We start from the raw sequence: 20910 nt of genomic DNA, 5'->3' as shown, positions 1-20910 counted from the left end.
TCGGGACGCGTACTGAATGTTCATGGTCCCAAGGAAATGTACAGAAGTTCCTCTATGTACACTTTAGCGTCCTCTCCAATGCTGGGTTCAGTTGGTTGGCTTGGTGCCTGTGTTTGAGGTACAGTATCACAGACTAGTGGGTCTCTGTAAGGACATGCAGGGGTCCTCCCAAAGACCAGTGTCCACTTCGGTGTCATGAAGATGCTGAGGGCTTTCAGATGTACTGAGCATGCTGGGAAGCACGCTGACCTGGGGGCGCCTCTTGACACGCCTCTCCCCGACATTGCTTGTCACTCTTCACATCTTTATGAGCTTCTTGCGCCCGACTTCTCCCCACCTCCTCCTAGCACAGCTCCCTGACAGGCTGAAGTGTCACAGATCCCAGGGGTCCCCTGTGCTCCCACCGCACCAGGAATGCCAGGGTCGCCGGGGGCCCCGGGCTCTCCATGGGCACCGTCCTGCCCGTCTTTGCTTGTTCCGGGGACCCCTTGGGGACCTGGAGACAGACATAGATGGAGGGGAGCACAGATGCTTCCCTCTGGCTGCTCACCCACACCCCCACTTCATTCCAGCCTGCTTCCTAATCCCTGGGAGGTGAGGATGCCAGGCAATGCCCTGCGCGAGAGGTGCACGGTGTGATGGGAGCTTGGATGGGCCACAGGGTGGGCAGCCAGAATGAGTTCTTACTGGCTGCTGGGTGAAGAGTGGATTTCAAGTGGGCAGGAGAGGAAGCCAGCAGTGGGCAGGGGCGGAGCAGGGTGCCGCGCATACAGGGAAGTGCTCTGTCCACTGGGGGTCAGCTGTGCATGCGGGAAAGGAGCTGTCAGTGTCCTCTGTGGGCAGGAGGTGTCAGGGCCTTTGCTGGACGCCATTGGGGTCTGGCATCCACAGGACTGTCAGCATGTAAGTGACTCTCCGGCCACACCCTGCACTGCTGGTGGGGGAACGTGATTGCTGGGGGATGCTATTGGCCAGAAACATGAATTGACCAGTGGACATGACCAGCCGGGGTCATGATCAGCTGAGGACATGATGGCTAGGTGCTTGAGCCTTGGGATATAAGGGTGAAGTCAGCCCTGGGTAGTGCGGATCAGGAGAACACCCAGGAGGCATCGAGGAAAGGGAATGTGGAGGCAGTGGCCCATGTACCCCGAGCTGGGAGCAAGCCACTGACAGGGAACCCAGACCTGGAGGATGTATATTCAGCTAAAAATGATCCAGGACAGAGCCATTAAGGCAGAGGGAACCAGACACAGACAGTCGAGGGCCTTTGCCAGGGACAGGGATGCCTCCATCCTGTGACAAACCCTGAGGGTCTGCATGTCTGCGTGTAGGTCCAGGGACATATGAGCCAGCCCAGGGGAAGGACCAGCTGTGTGACAGCTCGTGGCCAACAGCCTCGTGCAGAATTTTAATCCATTTCCCTGAGAGTGATACGCGGGCCTGTTAGAGGAACTGTCCACATGGAGAGCTGTTTCTTAAGCAGTCCTGGCCACACCTTTAGGAAGGCTTTGTGGAAAGCAGGGGTTTCTTCCAGCAAGAGGGGGCAGCCAAGAGCATTCTAGCAAACAAGGCCCGCTGACCACCACAGCCTCCTACCTTGGAGCCCCTGGTCTCCCTCAGGCCCATCCAGGCCAATGCCGATAGCACCCTTGTCCCCTCTGTCACCTTGGTTTCCTGTGAGGAGACAATGAATATTTTACTTGTCCTTTTGGAACACAGGTTACTCACTTTAAGAGAGATTGTTGTTGCTGCTGTTGTTCGGTGCTGTCAAGTCTGAACCAACTCACGTCTCCAGTGGGTTCCTAGAGCATAAACCACAAGAGAGGAGGCAGCACAGCACTTTACCACTAAGCTTCTATGATAAAGCTCACTGCCACCTTCCCCTGTGCGGGACCCTCGGCCAGGCAAGGGCAGTGTGTACCACCAGTGTGGGCCCCAGGGGTGCAGACAAGCTGCACTCATCTTGACCACAGCCTGGTCCCAGGTGTGGGGTGTCTGTGGGAAACCAAATATCAAACCAAATATTAACCTAAATGATAAACCAAATGCTTTACCAGGATTTGAGGGAGGCATAAATACAAGCTGGAATTTCTCCTGAGACTGGTCACAGGGGTCGCATGCCAAGGCAGACCGTAAGGCCACAACTCTTGGATTGTATTTGCTGACCCCTCCCTCCTGAGTCAAGCAGAAGGTTTTCAATAGAAAGAGCCTGGCTTCATTTGCAGTGAATTCTCTTTGTGATTTGCTCCCTGGCGATTCTCAATAAAGACACAGGAAAGCTGGGTTCTGGGCTTCAGTCTTCAGCTGGTCACCCCCTGCCTTTACATTGTTCTTCTCAGTCCTTGGTGTCCTCATCTCCTTTTTCCTTGTCCTGTGCCAACAACAGGTGTCCACGTTTGATGGGGCTTTACTTTTGTTCACAGTCCTTTTCCTTATTAAACAAGGCCCGCCCAGGAGTTAGGTCAGCGTGTCTCAGATGCCCCTGCAGCTGTGCTTCTCTCTCCATGGGCCTCCTCCCACCAGATGTATTGTCTCCTGTCAGGATGGCAGGTCTGCTGGCCCCCAAGATGGTTTAGAAGCTCTGATGTTACCCAAACATGCTGTGCCAGTCTATTCCTGGCAAGTGGACTGGCTGACCAGTTTATTGGCCATAGGCCAGGAGGCACTGTTGTTAAGGTCAAGGAATGCTGTGGGCACAGCATTTAAGGTAATAGTCCGAGTCCACCAACTGTTCTGTGGGAGTCAGATGTACAGTGCCATCCTGTAAACATTTACAGCCTCAGAAGCTGACAGAGAGTCGGACTGAAGCCGAGCTGATGCGGCAGCTGTGGGTTTCCCCTGGTCAGCATTTGTTAGCAGATGTCCTGAGCCTTCTCCGGCATCTCCTCCAACTGCCCAGGATACAGGAGCAGCAGCACACAGGGCCGGCCACTCCCAGGCCCCGAGGGAGCGGCTATGCTGTAGAGCTGCAGGGGCATCTGATGACCACATGAAGCTGACGGCACAGCGCAGAGGTTCACATTCGAGCTGATGGGGTGCTCCTGACGGGGTGCTCCTGCCCCGTGCGGCTCCCGTGGATTTCCAGGGAGGGGAGCTGCTGCTGTTGCAGATGTTGTGCACTCATCCTGACTCACCCCACGTGCCCGTCCTCCTCCTCCCCAGCCGCTTGCTCACTGTAAACTCCCTCACTCCTGTGGCCACTGCGTCCTTCCCCTCGTTGAGGGGCTTCCTTTTTCTCTCTGACCCTCTATCAGTCATGATGTCCTTCTGCAGGGACTGGTCCCTCCTTGAACATGCCCACCGAGCTCACTTCAAAGGAGGATTCTGGCTGGACTTCCAGGACACTTTGATCGGTCTTCTGGCAGTCCTTTCACAAACAACACAGTTCTCCAGTCTCCTTTCTTCACTGTGCAGCTTAACTATGCGTGTGAGACGCTGGAAAGACCAGGCTGCTCTCTGGGATTCACACAGCTGAGTGATCATCTGTGCTGCCAGATGTGCCTCCTCTGCTCATAGCTGAAGTCCAGGGACCGAGCGGGCGGCCACCCTGCAGACACCAGTGCTCCTTCAGGTCTGTCTCGACTCATCAGAGCTCCTGTTTCTTCACAACTCTTCAACTACATGGTTTTGATTTTTTTATATCTTTGATTTTTGCATCAGATGTTCCTACCCACTGCCGGTTCCTGACTGCGCATAATGGGACTCCTCCCTAGTTGTCTCACATTGTAAGTGGACGTTGTTCTGTGGCTGAGAACTAGACATGACTGAAATGCCCTCCTGCCGGCCCTAGGATCTCTGGTGGCGTACCACATAACGGTGCCAGGCTGCTAACTAAAGTCAGGGGTCAGAGTCCATGAGGCGCTCTGTGGAAGAAAACTTGCCAGAGGGGAGCCACGCAGAACCCGACTGGACACCCGACTGGACAGCAGTGGACTGGTCCTGCCCAGTCAGCAGTGAGCAGCTGTTGGTAACAGTAACAGGTAATTGGTCTCATCAGTCTAGAAGCTCCCAGGTCCCTCTCGAGAGCTAAGATGACTTTCGGGAGGCACCTGCCACACCTACACAGCTTTTGTAACGGTTTTTTGTAGCCCCGATTTTGTAGCATTTCCTATGCAACCACTGACAGGCACTGGCCGAGCTGTAGACAGTAGGAGAGGAGGGCGTGGAGGCATTAGATGCCCCAGCACCCCTTCCCTGGGTTCTCTCCTCAGAGCATCTGTGGTGGGAGGGGCTTCTGCTCTCTCCTGACAGAGAAACATCTGGGGTCTCTGTGGAGATGTCCACAGTAGAGCAGGGCTGGGCCCAGTCACTCACCTCGGGGGCCGGGGTCTCCCAGCTCTCCAGTGGGACCACGATATCCAGGGGGCCCTCGGGCACCAGGGTGGCCAATGGAACCTGGGGGTCCTGGGGGCCCAGGGGGTCCAGCAGGCCCAGGCCGCCCAATGGACCCTGGTGCCAGCGGCTTCCTCAGGTGAGCTGCCAGCTGTGCGATTTGCTCTTTGGAAACAGAAGATTTACAAGAAGGTTCTTGAGGAGGAGGAGGGTTCTCGAGAAGGAGGAGGAGGGGAGGGTTCACGAGGAGGAGGAGGAGGGTTCTCGAGGAGGAGGAGGAGGGGAGGGTTCACGAGGAGGGCTGGGAAGCAGAGACACTGCCCGCCTTGTGGGTCCTCGGCAGTTGATGGTGGACCAGCCCAGCTGCTCATAGCTGGACATCCCAGGAGCTCCTCTCTGTCCTGGAACCCCGGGTAGGGAGTCCTGGGTTAGAGCTAGTCAGCAGGTCTTCATTTTGTACAGACGACAATGGATGGGGTGAGGGAGGACCACTGGGGACAGGGCAAGGCCACAGCACAGAGAGGACAGGGGAACCAGTGCCACTAGAGTGGACTGGACAGAGAGGCCATATGCCAGGGCTAGTTGGCAGGACCAAGGTGAGCATACAGTGATGGTGTGAAAGGCCGAGAGTACTGCAGAGACACTAACTTCCCCCAAACCCTGGCTGGTTCTCTGACCTCCTCCAGAGAACATCTGTGTCCAGAAAGCAGGGCCTGTGAGGGGGCAGCCTGCCTAGGTGCAGCAGCCATCCCCATTGACCGCCCACCACACTGCCCACTCACCACGCCCCCACATAGATGACCACACCCCATGCAATGCTAACCACGCCCATGCCATGCAGACCCCTCATGCCACCAGCCATGCCCCCACTCACCACTGATCACGCCCCCGCACAGTTCCCTGATGTGCTGCTCACTGGCCTCCTTTCCCTGAAAGTCCCCACAGACCAGTGAGGAACGGTCCCTCTTCTCCCCCTGAAACTACTCACTGGTTTAGAAAGGACATCCTAGTCCAGACAAGGGCCGAGGAAGCACCTACCGGGACTCCTGGCTTCCCTGTAATCCCAGGGACACCCTGGATCCCCTGAAAGCCCACAGGGCCAGGGAAGCCTGGCACCCCTTGAACACCGCTGGTGCCATTGGGACCCTGGATGCCTTTGGGGCCAGGTTCGCCTCTGTCGCCAGACTGAACAAAAATAGCAGAGAAAGGTGGTCACAGCCATGCTGGTCAGGTCCTGTGACTTCTCCACCCAAACTGGGCACTGCCACTGCCAGACATCCTGGTCACCAGGGTGCTGGGCCAGGCACCCATTGACTCACCGCTCCTTTGGGTCCGACCGGCCCACTGGGACCCTGCAAAAGGAGAGGGCTTCCTGTTAGTGACCTGTGTGTTCCTGACACCGGGGTATGGGCTAGCACTCTCCTACTTTCCTAGGGGGATTTGGAAAAGGATTTCAATAAGAGCTGCACCGAAGAGAACTCAGAGTAACGGGCACTGAGCAAGCAGGACAGGAGGGCGAGAACACTGTAAAAAGCACCCAGGTTACTGAACAACGTGACAAGGGAAACCAGTGTGCTGTGAAACGCTGCCCAAAGGCCCAAGTCATAAATAAGGCTGGAATGAAGTTCATCCACCTCCTAGCTGTGTGTCCAGGAAAGCCCAGGCCAGGCCTCCATCGCCTGTTGGCTGGGCCAGGACACAGCTCTGCTCAGCAGCGTCCTCTGGCACTCCCCTCCCGCTCTCTGACCACTGAAGCAAATGACTGTCAGGCCCCCCAGCTCAGGGTCGGCACTGTCCCTCTGCCACCTCATCAGATCAACAGGGCTATTTGTCAAGGTGGTCTAAGGGCAGGCAACCCCAGGCTCCACTCCCCATACACAACTGAGCTCTTGTCTGCAGATAAACAGCTCACCTGGGGGTGAGCTGTTCCAGACATAGGGACTGCTTAATTATAGGACTGAATGTCCTGACCTCTTCAGTCTGCCCCCCACCAGTGACTGCAGCTCTACACTTACCCTAGAGGAAAAGGGGGACAGGAATGTGGCGATGGTGGCACAACAAAAGATTTATGATTTCCAGTTCTACAGCTCTGCGTGCGTGTGTGTGTGTGTGTGTGTGTGTGTGTGTGTGTGTGTGTGTGTGTGAAAACCATGGCTAATTCCTGTTGAAAGACCTTGATGGAGTGACTTTCACAAGTGATGTTCTCAAACCAACTCCTGCTCCTCACTTGACTGCCCCTCTTCCAACAACTTAGATTTACCAAACTCCACAACTTTCTTCATCACATTAACGATGTACGCCTGGCAGGACTAAATGCAAGAATAATGCTGACTGTGATGGGGAGGGCTGTGCATGTGACGGGCTGTGTGTGAAGGGGGGCTGTGTGTGTGAAGGTGCTGTGCGTGTGATGGGAAGCTGTGCATGTTATGGGGGTTATGTGTGCGACGGGGCTGTGAGTGATGGGGCTGTGCATGTGACGGGCTATGTGTGTGTGATGGGGGGCTGTGCGTGTGACACGAGGGGGCTGTGCGTGTGATGCAGGGGGGCTGTGAGTGTGATGGGGACTGTGCATGTGATCCTGGAGCAGGTGTGATCCTGCCCCATTGCTTGGGGATGGGCAGTCAGTTGTCTTGTCAGGCACTCTTCATTTGCCTGGAGGGACATACAATGTCCATGGCCTCTACACTGACCAGTCACTCTTATTCTCATCTGAGTGTGTTGGTGGCCCCACGATGCATGTCCTTAAAAACTGTTGTTCCCCAAAGCTAAAGGTCAATGTGTCACACTTACCAGTTCCCCTTTATCACCAGGCAGACCATCAGCACCAGCAATGCCCTGGGAAGGACACCTCAGGTTAGGGGGAAAGGTAACCCCAAGCCAGGGGATGCCTTCCCGTCCTAAGTTATTGAACTAAGGCCTCAGGTATGTCAGAGTCACCTAGGGGCCAGCCCAAACTCAACCTCAGAGGTATCCAGAGGTCCAGTATCCTGCCTCTTCATCAGCTTTCGAGCCTTAGTGATGCAGTGGTTAAGTGCTGGCTTATAACTAAGAGGCTGATGGTTTGAACTCACCAATAGCTCTCAAGGACAGAGTGCTGCTTATCTGGACCTGGAACCCAGAAGCCAACAGGGCACTTCTCGGTCACATGGGCTTATCGTGTGTTAAAGAGAGCAGTTCTTTGTCACATGGGCTCATGTGTTAAAAGTGGCCTGATGACCCCAACAACAGCAACCTTAACCCTCAATCCCCACCCAACAAGCCCTCATATCTGCCACCTCCCTGGGCACCTGGAGCTTGGAGGAAACAGAAGTGAGAGCAGTTAAGAGCAGGCTACAGAGAAGTGACTGTATCTCTCATCTGGGCCCGTGGATAGAGCCATGACCTGAGCCCAGACCTGCCCTCCACACAGAGTTTGTCAGGAGGGCAGAAGGACTCCTCCCTGGGACTCCTATCAGCCCCCACACACACACACACACACACTGCTACAGACCATCAGTCAGTAGCCTGGAAGCTAGATGGCTAGCTACAGTGGTCTCTAAGACCAGCTTGGGGATCTGGGTGGATGGAGCTTTTGTCACTGGGGGACTGAGTGTCAGGGCAGGGTGACAGGGATGGAGCTGGAGAAGACAGGAAACACTAGGAGAACGGGAGTCTGCAAACAGGCAGAGTTCTGTGCCAGGACAGCACGGGCTGTTCCCACCCTGAACCAGACGTGTCTGCCCCTCACCTGGTCTCCCTTCCGACCCGCAGCTCCTACAGCGCCCTGCAGGCAGAGAAGTCACTATGATAAGGGTTACAGTGTCCCCAAGGTGGCCTCTCAGCATCCACACAGCACAGAGGGCAGTGTGAACATGAATGGTACATCCCAAACTCCATCCCAAATTCTGCTCTGCACCCAGAACTCCCTGTGACTCCCCTCTGCACCCTGTGCTCACTTCCTACAGTCTGGCTTCCTGCTTCTGGCCCGCAGCATCACAGGACTCTAGTGGGGAGTGGGCCCCTGTGTGTGGACACCACCCACCATCAGTGGCTACTTCCTCAATCCTCTACCAGTTTGTGGCAACCTCAGAGGGAGAGGCTAGGCTCACACAGCAGACTGGGTGGTGGAGAAGGTCACTTGCTCAGACCACAGCAATGGGACAGTCGCCAGAGCAGAAAGTGCCTTGCCTTCCCCAGGTACCACCCAGGGAACCCAGCAGCCAGCCCCCAGCTGCGGACAGGGCATCCCTCGTGCCCAGACTGTCAGCCCTGTCCCTCCTCCATCTCGGAGGCCTGGCTAGTTGGCATGCCCCCATCCCTGGACTTCCACCCTGAGGCTAAGAAGGGCCCCTCTGTCTTTCCAGCCACACTCCCTGGAATGAAGGGGAGCCGAAAAGAGTCCCTGAGTCCTTGTGGCTTCCTGGAAGGCTGGAACAGTCAATAAAAGCCTTGTTCTCACCAAGGGGGTCTCCCCACCTCCTCCTCCCCGAATGACAGTGCAGTACTGGGCTGAAAGGTCCTGGGGGGTCGCCCCATGTCCCAAGTAGCCCAGGCTCAGCACCTCTCCTGTGTACCTGAGCAGGGTTACCAGCCCACAGGAGCTGGCCGTCCCTTGTGAAGACACTGCCTCCTCCCCATCCCAGCCAGAAACTCAGCAATGACCATGCTAAGAGTAACTGTCCCTGACCTTGAACAGGGACTCCATTGTCTTCCCTCAGCAGAGGCAGCCTGGGACTGCTCTGTGTGTGTGTGTTGGGGGTTACCATGAGGAACCACAGAGATGTGATCAGGCCAGCTTAGCTCGGAGAATGGTGGTCATGAGCACTACTGGCCGTGTGACTTTCCACCCCCACCCCAGAGCAGGTGCTCCCTGGAAATCACCTCCAGAATCAGCCAAGATACCAGCCGACTCCCATGCTGAGTCCCAAGTGTGTGCTGTGTAGTGACTGTCTCCCGCATCAGATGTGGTGTGGGGTGACCATCCTCGGGTCAGAAGGTATGAGTGTGGAGACTGTGTCTAGAGGGAGGTATCCCCCATGTCTGGAGAGCCGCTGTGTGGGTGTTAGCAGGACCTCCCTTTCCAGAATAGTCACTTACCTGGTCACCCACGCCACCTCGGAGGCCCTGGGGGCCCGGCAGACCAGGTTCCCCGAAGCTGCCCTTCCGGCCCTGTGGACACAGTCCAGCCCATCAACAAGCCCCCAGCAGAAACTCTGTCCCCCAGGCCTCATCATCCCAAGACCTGTGGTCACTTCCCAAACCCAGCCTGAGCTGTACGCACCTGGAAACCTCGAATGCCAGGGGCACCAGGAGGGCCTTGTGGGCCAAGAGCCCCCTAAAGGGTGAAAAGAGGGAACGAGTAAGTGTCCCTGCGGTACTCCTGGAGAGTGCCCTCCACTGGCAAACCCTGGACAGGCAGGGCCTTCTGCAGTGCCAATCTCAGGAAAGTCAAGGGGCAGAAGTCAGTATGTCCAGAGGAAGGGAGAAGGGGTGGGGTCAGGAAGGGACATCTGACTTAGCCACTGGTCTGAGGGACTTCAGCAGCTCCCCCAGGGTCGAAGGTCTGGAGAACGCAGGACTGTACCCCTCACTCACCGCTGAGCCTCTGTGGCCAGCCTCACCACGCTCTCCTGGCATCCCCACGTCTCCCTGCAAGCAAGTGGGGTGCTGTGAGGGCAGGAACCACACGGGAGAGGGCGGCTCTACGGAGGGTAGGGGGGCATGGAGGTGGGTCCACATGGGTTGGAGCAAGTCTACCCAGGGTGGGGGCAGGGTCTATACTGGCTGGAGTTCACAAAGAGTAGAGACGGGGCTACATGTGGTGAGGGCAGGGTCTACACTAGACGGAGTCCACACATGGATGGAGGTGAGACTCACATGAAGTGGGCCCCACCCTGACGAGAGGTGATTCCACAATGGGAGGAGGTATGTTCCGCATGAGGGGAGGGCAGGGCAGGGATGTACAGGAGGCCTGGGCTGGAGCGTGGTTGCCTGGCAGGGTCACTACAAAGGCCATGAGGACTGGAGATGGGTCTGAGGCTGGAGGGGCAGCGTATTCACAGGGTGAAGGCAGGTATCAGGAGTGATGGGCCCGGTCCATAGGTCTATTCAGGAACTTGGGCAGTGGGTGAGGGTATGAGTGGGGGGAAGGTTATGAGAAGGATGGGAGCAGGATACGTACAGGGACACCTGGCTCTCCTGAGGGGCCAGCTTCACCCAACTCTCCGGCTCTTCCCTGTGGATAGTGGGGTACACTGAGTGCCGTCTGCATCCCAGGGCCGAGTGCTGATCCCTCTCCCAAGAAACCTACATACCAGTTCTCCCTTCTCGCCTTTGGACCCTGCTCGTCCAGGGAGACCCTGCAGGACAGGGAAGAGTCAGAGCCTGGAGCCCCAGTAACAGGGTGTGCATGGTTTACAGACCCAGTGGGCCTCCCACTTCCCCTGGCAGCCCTGGCTTCTGGGGCAGAGTTCGTCCAGTATGCCCTGCCGAGGCCCCAGGACAGGCCAGCAGGGCAGTTCACAGGCTGGCCCTCGCCAACCACAGTTCATCCCAGTCTGGCACAGACCCAGGCCCACACCCCCTCCTCTGCCGCTCTTCCCTCACACTTACTGGTAGACCGTTGGGCCCCTTCCCTCCAGGACCACCATTCCGACCAGCCTCGCCCTGTGAGGACCAGCAGTGGGGAGCTGAGGACATGGGTGCCAGGCTCTGTGCTCAGTCTTCACCCACAACCTTGGCCCCACACCAACCTTCTCTCCATCCAGACCTGGAACTCCATCCCGACCATCTTTGCCTGGCATGCCCTGGGGATAAGGACAGCGGAATCTTTGAGCCAGAGTGCCCCATCCTTTCCTGAGCCAAGACACCTGCCTCCCTGTGCCCACCCCAAGGCTGCTGCTCCTGGTGACAACAGTCACCTGGGCCCAGGGTGACCCTTGGAGGCCACAAGGCACAGGTAGAGGCAGACAGCATATGAGGAGTGGTGGCTGGGTCCATGGGGGAAACTGAGGCTGGGAGTTGGCATCAGGATGCAGGCCTGCATGTTCCTGCACTCTTGGGCACTGTGTCAGAAGCAAAACTAGACACACCTAATTGGTCAGGTTTATTCCCAGGGGTTCACCCCAGGTACACAACACCAGTCTGTCCTACGAGAGAGGTTCCAGGGGGTCTGCCCCCCAGGGTCGGGTCTGGAGGGAGGGCCATGCTCACATCTGATGTCCCTCCTGCCAGATTTCTTGCAGGAAAGGAGAGAAGCCCAACCCTAGATCCCAGGTGGGGCTCATCCAAGGACCACCATGGGCAGAGTCAGCAGGCTGGACCCTGTGAGGGGTCTCCTGACCACAACCAAGGATGAGCTGCCCCAGAGCCCACAGAAGGAAGGAAGACACCAGATGCTCTGCTGGAGAAGGGGGGCAGTCTCCTCCTGTACCAATCAGATCTGATTTGGTGGTAAACACACATAAAATAATAAAAAATTTTAAAAAAAGACAGTGCTTTTTTAAAAAAAAAAAAAAGGAAAGGAAGAAGCAAGAGCAGCCACTCACTGGTTCCCCAGCCTGCCCAGCAAGTCCAGGGATCCCTTTGGGGCCAGGTTTGCCCTGAAAGACAAGGAGAAATTGAAATAGTTGAGGCGGCTGAAACACTTCCCCACCTGCATGTCTGGGGGGCTTGGGGGTGGGGGATGGGGTGGGGGATGGGATGACCCAGGATGAGGCGGCTGGGGGGGGGGGAAGGTGGTGTTGGCAGAAGGAGCTGTCTACGCTAAGACTAGCCCATCTCTCGACCTGGCGAGCGTTCACTCATTCACTTTGCTTGCCCCTCAGGCAGCCTCAGCCATGTGCTCTCTGCTTGTCCACAACCCCAAATGGCTGCTGACTGGTCATCCTGGACAAGGGGACGCCTGGAGGGGCATCTCAGGAAAGCAGCTCAGGGCACAGGGAGATCTGGGTGAGGGCACCTCTTGGAGGTGGCCTCCTTCCTCCACCAAAGCCACCTTGGGGTCACCACCCCATGTGCCCTTTCTGACCTCCCCCCTCCCTGGGACAGGACTGGTGTGAAGTGCTTACCCCACCCCCCCACCCCATGTCCTCCCTGACCCCTCAGCCCCACCTCTGCACAAGGACAGAAAAGGAAGGTCTTGTTCACTTACAAGGTCACCCTTGGGTCCTCGGAATCCCTCAGGACCCCTCTCGCCTCTGTCACCCTAAGAAACAAGGGGGGCAGGGACAAAGTTCACAACACAGAGCAGTCGTAGGGCTGGGGGTCTGACTGGGCAGCGTCCCTGAGAGATCAGAGCGGGGACTTCCTGTCCTTGATGACAACCTTCACCACATGTGGAGGTGGGGGACGTCCCTGTTCTGCACTTCGGGCCAGCTCATCCCACCAGGCCAGACACAGCCTAATGGTCTCCACCTGGACAGGCAGGGGATATGCGTGGGACACCCTCCATGCATGGGACACACGTACCACTTTCCCAGGTGCTCCTGGAACCCCTGGGGGCCCTCGGAATCCAATGGGACCCTGTGGAACAAAGGAGTGTCTACACCTGACCCATAGAGAGCACCCTGCAGTGTGCACCCCTTGCTGGGTGAGCCCCTCACAGGTGTACCCCTAGACCCCAGAGAGAATGACCATAACCCTGGCAGCCCTTCCTCCTCCAGTGGGGTCCCACTCCCCAGCACCCCTTCCCCAGAGCAGCTTTCAGAAAGCCCCACTTTGTGAAGCTGTGAAGGGTCCCTGATGACATGGGGATGTTCCACCCAGCTGCACCTCCCTATTGCCTTGGGCTCTGAGTGGGGTGCCCCAGCGAGTCCCGGTCCTGGACCTCCTGGAAATGTGGTTTGTGTCCCTGAGGTCAGACAGCCTCTCTGACACCTGTGCACTGGGGTCGGGGGCACACAGAGACACTAAGGGACTGGACTTACCCGGTCCCCAGGGGGACCCAGTGGCCCTGGGAGGCCTCGAAGTCCTCGGGGGCCCTGTGGAGATAGCCGGAGATGCAGAGTCCCAGACAATGGGCCTGTCCCCCACTCCACCCTGAGAGCTGGTTCCAGTGCGCCCGAAGGCCCTTGGCCACAGCTCCAGACCCGCAGAGCTTACAAGCAGGTAGGTGCCATGGAGTGGGACCCCAGTCCCACATAGCCCCTCTGCTGGGCACTGCCCCCCTTGGCCCTAAGCTATCGCCCTTGGGTGGCTGTCCCAAGGTTTTCCACTGCCACCTTCCCCCCTTGCCCTGCCCTGGCAGGACTCACCTGCAGCCCCACAGTGCCCGGGAGGCCAGCGGGCCCAGGCGGGCCAGGGTCACCCTACGGCATGGATGACAAAGTGTGTCAGTGGTGAGTTACTTTTCCAGCCCCCATCACAGCTCGTCACTCACCCCCAGGTGAGCTCCCAAGTGTAAAGGAGGGGCACAGTGAGTGCCACAGGCCTCGTCACATGAGTGCACTGAACACCTCATATGTCCCTATGGGTACTGCCTGTGCTCTTGTACCAGCCTGCACCCAGGCCCCTCTTCACGCCCGCCCCTCTGTTTCAGAGCCAGCCTAGGACCCCCTTCCCACCTACCCCAGCCCCTCAACATCCCCACTACGACCAGGCCACCCACCCAGGGATCTGCCCACCACGTGCCGCCCACACTAGCAGGGTCTCTGCCCACCTTCTCGCCGTCCTTGCCGACTTCTCCCTGATCTCCTTTGTAGCCGGTGGGTCCCTAAGGCAACACAACAGGCAGTGGGACACAGCACACACAAACCCTCTCAGGGGCCCACTCCCAAGAGCGTGGGGCCCAGTCCAAGAGCTCAGGAAGGCAGGCTCCACCCATGGGGGGTGGGGGATGGGGATGTGATGAGGCTGAGAGGCTGCTGTCAGCCAAGGAGAAGGCAGTGGGGTGGGACAGTGTGTGACCTCCAATTAGTCACCACCCTCTGTCCTCAAGGCCCAGGCCCCCAGACCCCCAGACATGGAGTGGACAGTGCAGGGCTCACAGAGAGTGGAAGACTGAATCCTTCCACCCGTGAAAATGCTCCCCCAGCCCTCACACCATCCTCAGGCTCACCTTGAACCCTGGCATTCCCGGGGGGCCTGGGGGCCCAGGCGGGCAGATGGCAGGACACTGTTGGATAGCATAGATGATCAGAGCCCTCCCGAGGAAAGGCCTGAAGCTGAAGTCAGCCCCAGGGCCCCCTGATGGGGTCACTCAGCAGTGGGCACGAGTGGGAGGGGCTGTCCAGGAGCTGGACACAGGAGGCCCTCTTCCAGGGGCTCTGATTCCTGAGACACCTCCCAGGACTCAGCAGCTACTTGTCCTAGAGAAGGAACCCCAGCCTCCCTCATCCCACAGGCTCCGGGGTGAGGACTCCAGCATTTTGGGAGCCAGGCCTGAGCTCAGTGACACCACTCCAAAACATGTACCCAGTGCCAGTGACTTTGAGATTTCGAGATCATTCCACAGCTGTACTAGGGCAGAGCCTAGCACCTTCAGGTCATGCCCTCACCCACCCCACCTGCCATGGTTTCCAGTCCTCAGGGGACCCTGGGACCACTCAGACACGTAGGGTGGCCGGCAGCGACAGCTGGTATGTTCTCCACAGCAGTTCAGGGAAGTGGGGAGACTACCCTTGGAGGACACAAACTCGGCTCCATGGAAATGAGGTGGCACCACAGGGGGAGAGGCTGTGTGCTCCTCTCCTTCCACAGGTGCACACATTCCTACTGGGGGACCGCTTTTGGCTTTGGTGTGCTCGCTCTGTGCCCCAGTGCAGCCCATTTGTCAGGCAGGGCTGAGGCCCACAGATGTAGCTCAAAGCAGAAGAAAGGAGAACTGAAGGCATTCTGTCTAGGGTGGCGTGGACCTGACCAGGCCTGCGAGGGCGTGTGGAGGGTGCAGTCTACCTGGCCTGAGCCAGAGTGGGTATCACCTCACTTGCCTCTTCAGCTCTGCCGCCTCCTGTATTGAACCCCACCCTGACCCCAGCACCCAGGAGCTCCCACCACTGCTTCCTGTGGGTGGGGTGAGTCTGCCCTGCCTCTCCAGATTTGACGCCACAGCAGAGCCCCGGAGGCCGTGGGTCAGGCCAGACCCACTCATGCATGTGCACAGAGACACAGGCAGACACATGTGCACATATGAAAACACACACGTAAACACACTATGCACACAAAGACACATGTGAACACGAAGAAATGCAAACACATGTACTCACAGGCACATGTGTGGACACACGTGCACCTGTAAACATGCATGGACAAGAACACACATAGAGACACCTACAAATGCACATATGCATGCATGTGTAAGCACACATGCACAAATGTACACACAAGTGCACACGCAGACACTGTGCACACAAGTAGATAGTTACATGTAAACAAGCAGGCATGGATCCATGCACACACCCATGAACACACGGAAATACTGTACACACATGCATGACCTGGTACAGGTAAACATGGACACATACATACGCACCCATTAAAACATGCACAAACAAGACATGCTGCACACGTTTACAGTCATATACACACAGACATGTGCACAGACGGGAACACACAGAGACATGAATGTGCCATGCCCTCATGTGCACACATGGACATACATGTGAACATGTGGCTCTCCAGGCCCCACATCAGTGCTTCCAGGTGCTCACCTGCAGGTCAGTGGCGCCTTCAGGGAGGACCCCTGGGTGTCCCTGGAACAGAAAGCTGACTGACAACAGCCCACTGGTACTTTCCCTCTGTTCACAGGAGCCACGCACCCACTCATAGACCACACCCTCCCTCTCACCAGGGACTCGGGGACCCTTCAGCCTCCAGCTTCCAGCTCCTCTTTCCCCATATGGACAGTGCTGAGCTATGTGACAATAACAGAAACTACCCTGTAGAAGTGGCCACCTAAGCCTAAACTCTGATGTCCCCATCTACTGGCGTGTCTCTGGGAGTAATGAGTCCTCACGCCATCTGGGCCCTGTGGACGGGGGCCCTGAAGACGGGGGGGGGCAGTCCATTATGCCAAGCCCACATCCTCCAGCATATCCCCGCGAGTGCTGGACTCCTGAGTAGTACTTACAGGGGGTCCAGGAGGTCCTGGGGGACCTGGGGGGCCTGGAAGTCCAGAGGGTCCCTAGAAGGAGGTGTGGCTTAGCTGGAACAGGGCTAGCCCCTGTCGTAAGAAGACTGGCCACTTACCAAGAGAAGCTATTCTCTCAGATTGGCCCTCTGCTAGCTGCCTCAGTCTCCTCCCACCTCTCCCCAACACCCTCCCACCTCTCCCCAACACCCTCCCACCTCTCCTCCCCTCCCCCAGCCCTTTCTTACCTCCCCTAATCCCTCCCCTTCCCCAATCCCTTCCTATTTCCCTTCTGCCCCTTCTATCTCCCCCCAACCCATTGCCTCCTTCCTCTAGTCCCTTCCCACCACCCCTGCTCCCTCCACCTTCTCCCCACTCCCTCCCACCTCCCTACCTGACCCTGCATCCCCTAGCCTATGACCCAGTGCTACAGTCAGCCTGTCCCTCTCCCTGAAGCAATGGCCATCCCAGGTACCACCTGCCAGAGGGGGGACAGAGGAGGGAAAGAAATGAGACACAGTAAGGGGGAGGGGAGTAAAGGGGGAGGGGAGGAGGAAAGGAGGAGAAGGGAAAAGCAAGGAGGCAGTGAGGGCACTGCCAGCCACTGGACGTGGAACCCCTGGAGTTTTGCAGTGCTCACTGGCCACCAAGGGCGTGGGCTTGCTGACCCAGTTGCAGGGATGCCTGGGACAGCCACTCACCGGGGGACCCCGAAGGCCAATTCCACCTGGGAGGCCGCTCACTCCTGCTTCTCCCTGAAGGTGGGAAAGGGTGGGTGTTTGCACTGGAAACTGCTCAAAGTCCCCTGGATCTCATCCCCACAAAGGTATTTGTTCTCTAAAGGGGTGGAACTTTGGGATGTGGGATGTGATTGTGTCCCCAGGGAGTCCACCCCCCCATGCTGTGGGACACTTTCACTTGACTTTGGGGTGAGTAGCTTGGAGGATGGTGGGGCTCTGGGTGGGGCTTCAGGGGTAGTTCATACTCACAGGTGGTCCAGGGAGGCCTTTGCCCTGTTGAGGCAACATGGATGTCAGTTCACTTGCAATATCCAGAGGCCTTCAGGGTGCATAGCTGTTCCAGAGACCTCCAGAGCCCAGTCCTCAGAACATCTAACAGAGCCCAGAGACACCTCCACAAGGACTCCTAAAGTAGCACAATCCCTTGACCCTCACACAGAGGAACCCCCAGCCAAGCACAGCCCTGAGATTTCTCCAACAGCAGCTTACACACACAGAGACCCTCAGCAGAACACAGCCCTGAACAAGCCTGTAAAACCAGATTAGGCTTGATTTCTGGGGCTCTGGGGGTCCCTAAACTTCACCAAGAGGATAGGTCTATACTTACCCCCAGCCCAGGTGGCCCTGGGGGTCCCAAACTTCCCTGCAGGAGAATAATGGTGGGCATCAGTGGGGGTTGCCTGACCTATAAGTAAAGCTCTTCTCATCCTCATAGCTCATCTCCTGGACCAGGGGCACTTACCCTCTCTCCAGGGGCACCCTTGGGTCCAGGGGGTCCATCTCGACCAGTTAGACCCTGCAGAAGGAGGCAGAGGAGGGGCCAAAGGTCAGTGGGAGCAAGTGACATAGGCAATCCTGGCCAGTCCTTCTCCCAGCTCCCTGCCACACTCAGAGCTGAGGTGCAGATTTGGGTCAACTAGGGGGGACAGTTTCAGCAGGGCAGCACATCTCAGACTGTCCCCAGTCCTATCTAACAAACCCCATGTCTCTGAGCTTCAAGCCCCACCATGGATAGACAGGGGGACAGACGGGCAGGGTGAGGACAGAGGTAGCTTGTTCCTGGAGCAGGAGCTGGCAGGCACCCCAGTCCAGTGGCGAGCTGGCTCTGACACCTGCCAGATGTCCTTTCCTTAGGTCTGGGACCAGAGCCAGACACCCATGGATGGTCTTCAGGACCAGTGACAGCCCAGCTGGAAGACGGCAATTAGACCCTGACCCCTTGACCGTCCTGTAGGTGCCCTCCAGGGAGGGCATACTCACGTCCACACCTGGCAGCCCAGGCAGCCCGGCCTCTCCAGGCTTCCCTGCTTTCCCAGGGGTGCCCTTGGGTCCCTGCAGGAGGGGAAGGAATGAGGTGATGGGACCTTTGCCTGCCTTCCCCAGGGAGCAGCCCTCGCCTTCCCTGTTGCCTGGAGATCCCCATCCCAACCTCGCCTGGCTCCTGAAGGCTGCACGCCACACAGCCCATGCTTGGAGACGGTCACTTGGCCAAGCTGGCCTCCTCAGTAAAAAAAAAAAAAAAAAAAAAAAGGCCGGTGGATGATTCTGGTTTCCCCACGGGCCCTGGTGATGGGCACACGGATCCTGTCACACTTGGGGTCAGTGCCTCTCACCCCTGAGTGGACTAGCAGGGCTGTTTGACCCCATCCCTGGCACTGCTGGGCACTGGCCCAAAGAAAGCTACAGAGCCAGACAACTGAGACACACTGGACCCTACAGTGTCCTCCACCCCCTACCTGGTTCCTAGCCTGCTCCCAACCCTCTGAGGTCTCCTCTTGGTTGACCAGCTGGTAGGAGGGGCTTCAAAGACCTGTTTTGTGTCCACCCCACCCCCAGACCCTCACCCCAGTGGGGACACTCACTGGGGGTCCTGGCAGACCTGGAGGGCCAGCTTCTCCCTGTGGGGAAAAGAACACCCCCCCATATGACCCAGTGATCCCAGAAAAGTCCTCCCCAGGGAAGCAGACAGTTCCAAAGCCTAGCAGTGGAGATACAGTGGTAAGGTCACCCCCACTTTCCTAGCCCCACAGAAGGGGTGCCCTTCCCACCATGGATAGGGGCAAGGAAGTGCTGGGTTCACCTTGTGGGGCCTTAGCTGTACTTCTGAGGGTGCTGGACCACATCCCCTCAAAAAGCACTGTCCTGAGCCACAAGCCCCACCCTGCCTGTCCAGCTGCCTCAGGGAGGTGGAGGGTGAGAAGAGACTGCGGTGGCCTCTACCAGAGTCCACTAACAGCTCTCCCTCCAGCCATCACCCTCCTGGGTGCCTTTAGCCAAGATCCCAGAACAGGGGTCAACTGAAGTTAGCAGTCTAGTGGGTGGGGGTGCAGAGGCCCAGAGAGAGCCCAGGTGAGTGGGGGAATGGGCAGGCTCCGGTCCAGGACCCCACTTGGCAGCCCTGAGTGACCACCCTGCATTGGGGGTTGGGGGGAAGGAGAGAAAGCAGGATGTGTGTAGCCAACAGGGGCAGCATGCGGGGTCCAGGCGGAGGACATCTCTGAGGGGTCTCACATGCCCTCAACCCCTCCCCTAAAAAGCAGTGTCATAAGGGGGCTCCCTTTCACTGGGTAGCAGGAGTCTAGCTGCACCCCACATGGCTTCCCCTGGGTCCACCTGGGGCACCCGTGGAGGTGCACCTTATTCCCCACACCCTCTAGTACTGGCTGCAGGCCCCAGTAGCACCAAGGAGCCCCATATCCCACCAAAGGGGCACACACACAGCTCATGGGATCCCTGAGACCCCCATCTTAGTGCACACATTTTCCATAGAGACCGCCTCAGCCACCTGCCCCCAGAGAAAGAGGATTCTGTCCTGTGCAATCTCGTCAGCAGCTCTTTGCAGAGGATGCATCCCAACCCCAAGAGAGGGGGGACTTTCATTTTCTCCCCATTGGGCTGGCCTGGGGGCTCAGAAAGGTTAGGGACAGAGCTGGGACCTCAGAGTTTGCTGAGCCCCTTCTTGTGCGTGCACATGTATAACTCACATCAATGCCATCCTTGCCAGGCTTTCCTGGAGGGCCCTGGGGGCCTGGAGGACCTCTGGGTCCTACTTTCTGAAATGGAAAGGCTGGAGGTCAGGGTGTCTGCTCAGTCTTCCTGCCCCCCCCAGCAGCAGCAGCAGGTCCTCAAGAACAAGGCCGAGCCTGTCCCAGCAGAACATCCTCCTTCTGGGCTGAAGCCATCCACCCTGGGGCTGTCTCCGGACCCTGTTGAGTTCCAGCTGTCCTGGGGCTGTCTTGGGGCCCTGGGTCTGTCTCCAGGACCCTGCTCAATCCCAGCCGTCCTGGGGCTGTCTTGGGGCCCTGAGGAGTCCCGGCCACACAGCCAGACTTGGATTTGCACTGTGTCTTTTCCAGGCTCCAGAGTTTGGGGAACAAAGGGGCCATTGTGAGTCCAGATGGCTTGGGCAGTGCCCAGACGCCAGGCTTGAGGCAAGAATGGGGTGGCCTGAGGCTCATCCTGGGGCACAGTCAGGGGACCCACAACTCCCCTGCCCCATCTGCGAGCGGGGTGTGGGTGAAGGTGGCCATCGTGGGCCCTGTTGCTTGCCCAGGAGGCAGGGTGGGCATTCCCTGGGCCATGCCCCGACAAGTAAGTGGAGAGTCCTTGACCCTGGCTGGGTGTTTCGCCCTAGGCCCCCCAGGAAAACCCTTCCGCTCGACCTCACCTGCGTCTCTGTCACAGTCAGGAGCTGCCCAAGCAGGAACAGGGTCAGCAAGGGGATACCGGCCATGGCTGTGTCCTGTCCCAGCTCTCTTGGCTCTGAGTGGACTCGCTGCACTGCCGGCA

At 57.8% G+C, this 20910-nt stretch overlaps 1 protein-coding gene across 1 annotated transcript; it reads right to left on the bottom strand.

Annotated features, from left to right (window-relative positions):
- Positions 1-305: 305 nt before the first annotated feature.
- COL9A3 (collagen, type IX, alpha 3) lies at positions 306-20854 on the bottom strand. Its single transcript, XM_006896875.1, has 32 exons — positions 20789-20854; positions 20106-20174; positions 18984-19019; positions 18382-18453; positions 17864-17917; positions 17729-17764; positions 17371-17394; positions 17083-17136; positions 16382-16435; positions 15963-16004; positions 14372-14428; positions 13973-14026; positions 13569-13622; positions 13242-13295; positions 12784-12837; positions 12467-12520; positions 11862-11915; positions 11067-11120; positions 10927-10980; positions 10629-10673; positions 10496-10549; positions 9910-9963; positions 9596-9649; positions 9412-9483; positions 8063-8098; positions 7126-7170; positions 5655-5687; positions 5374-5520; positions 5210-5264; positions 4318-4500; positions 1600-1677; positions 306-496 (listed from the first exon to the last, which is right to left on the bottom strand). The coding sequence occupies exons 1-32, from the start codon at positions 20852-20854 to the stop codon at positions 306-308; spliced, it is 2043 nt and encodes a 680-aa protein (XP_006896937.1).
- Between the last annotated feature and the right edge of the window lie 56 nt (positions 20855-20910).

The sequence above is a fragment of the Elephantulus edwardii genome, unplaced genomic scaffold, assembly GCF_000299155.1.
Source record: "Elephantulus edwardii isolate Elephantulus edwardi_28Jun2011 unplaced genomic scaffold, EleEdw1.0 scaffold00193, whole genome shotgun sequence".
In the NCBI taxonomy this organism is placed as follows: Eukaryota; Metazoa; Chordata; class Mammalia; order Macroscelidea; family Macroscelididae; genus Elephantulus; species Elephantulus edwardii.
Note: the sequence above shows the minus strand (reverse complement) of the source record. Positions and strands in the feature narration are given on the sequence as shown.

Excerpts from the sequence above, each read along its gene's own strand:
- COL9A3 (XM_006896875.1), bottom strand. The coding sequence starts at position 20,854 with ATGGCCGGTATCCCCTTGCTGACCCTGTTCCTGCTTGGGCAGCTCCTG. Across the intron at positions 9,484-9,595 it reads CTGGCATTCGAGGTTTCCAG|GGCCGGAAGGGCAGCTTCGG; the intron begins GTGCGTACAGCT and ends CTGTGTCCACAG. Across the intron at positions 5,265-5,373 it reads CAGGGAAGCCAGGAGTCCCG|GGAAAGGAGGCCAGTGAGCA; the intron begins GTAGGTGCTTCC and ends GGGGACTTTCAG.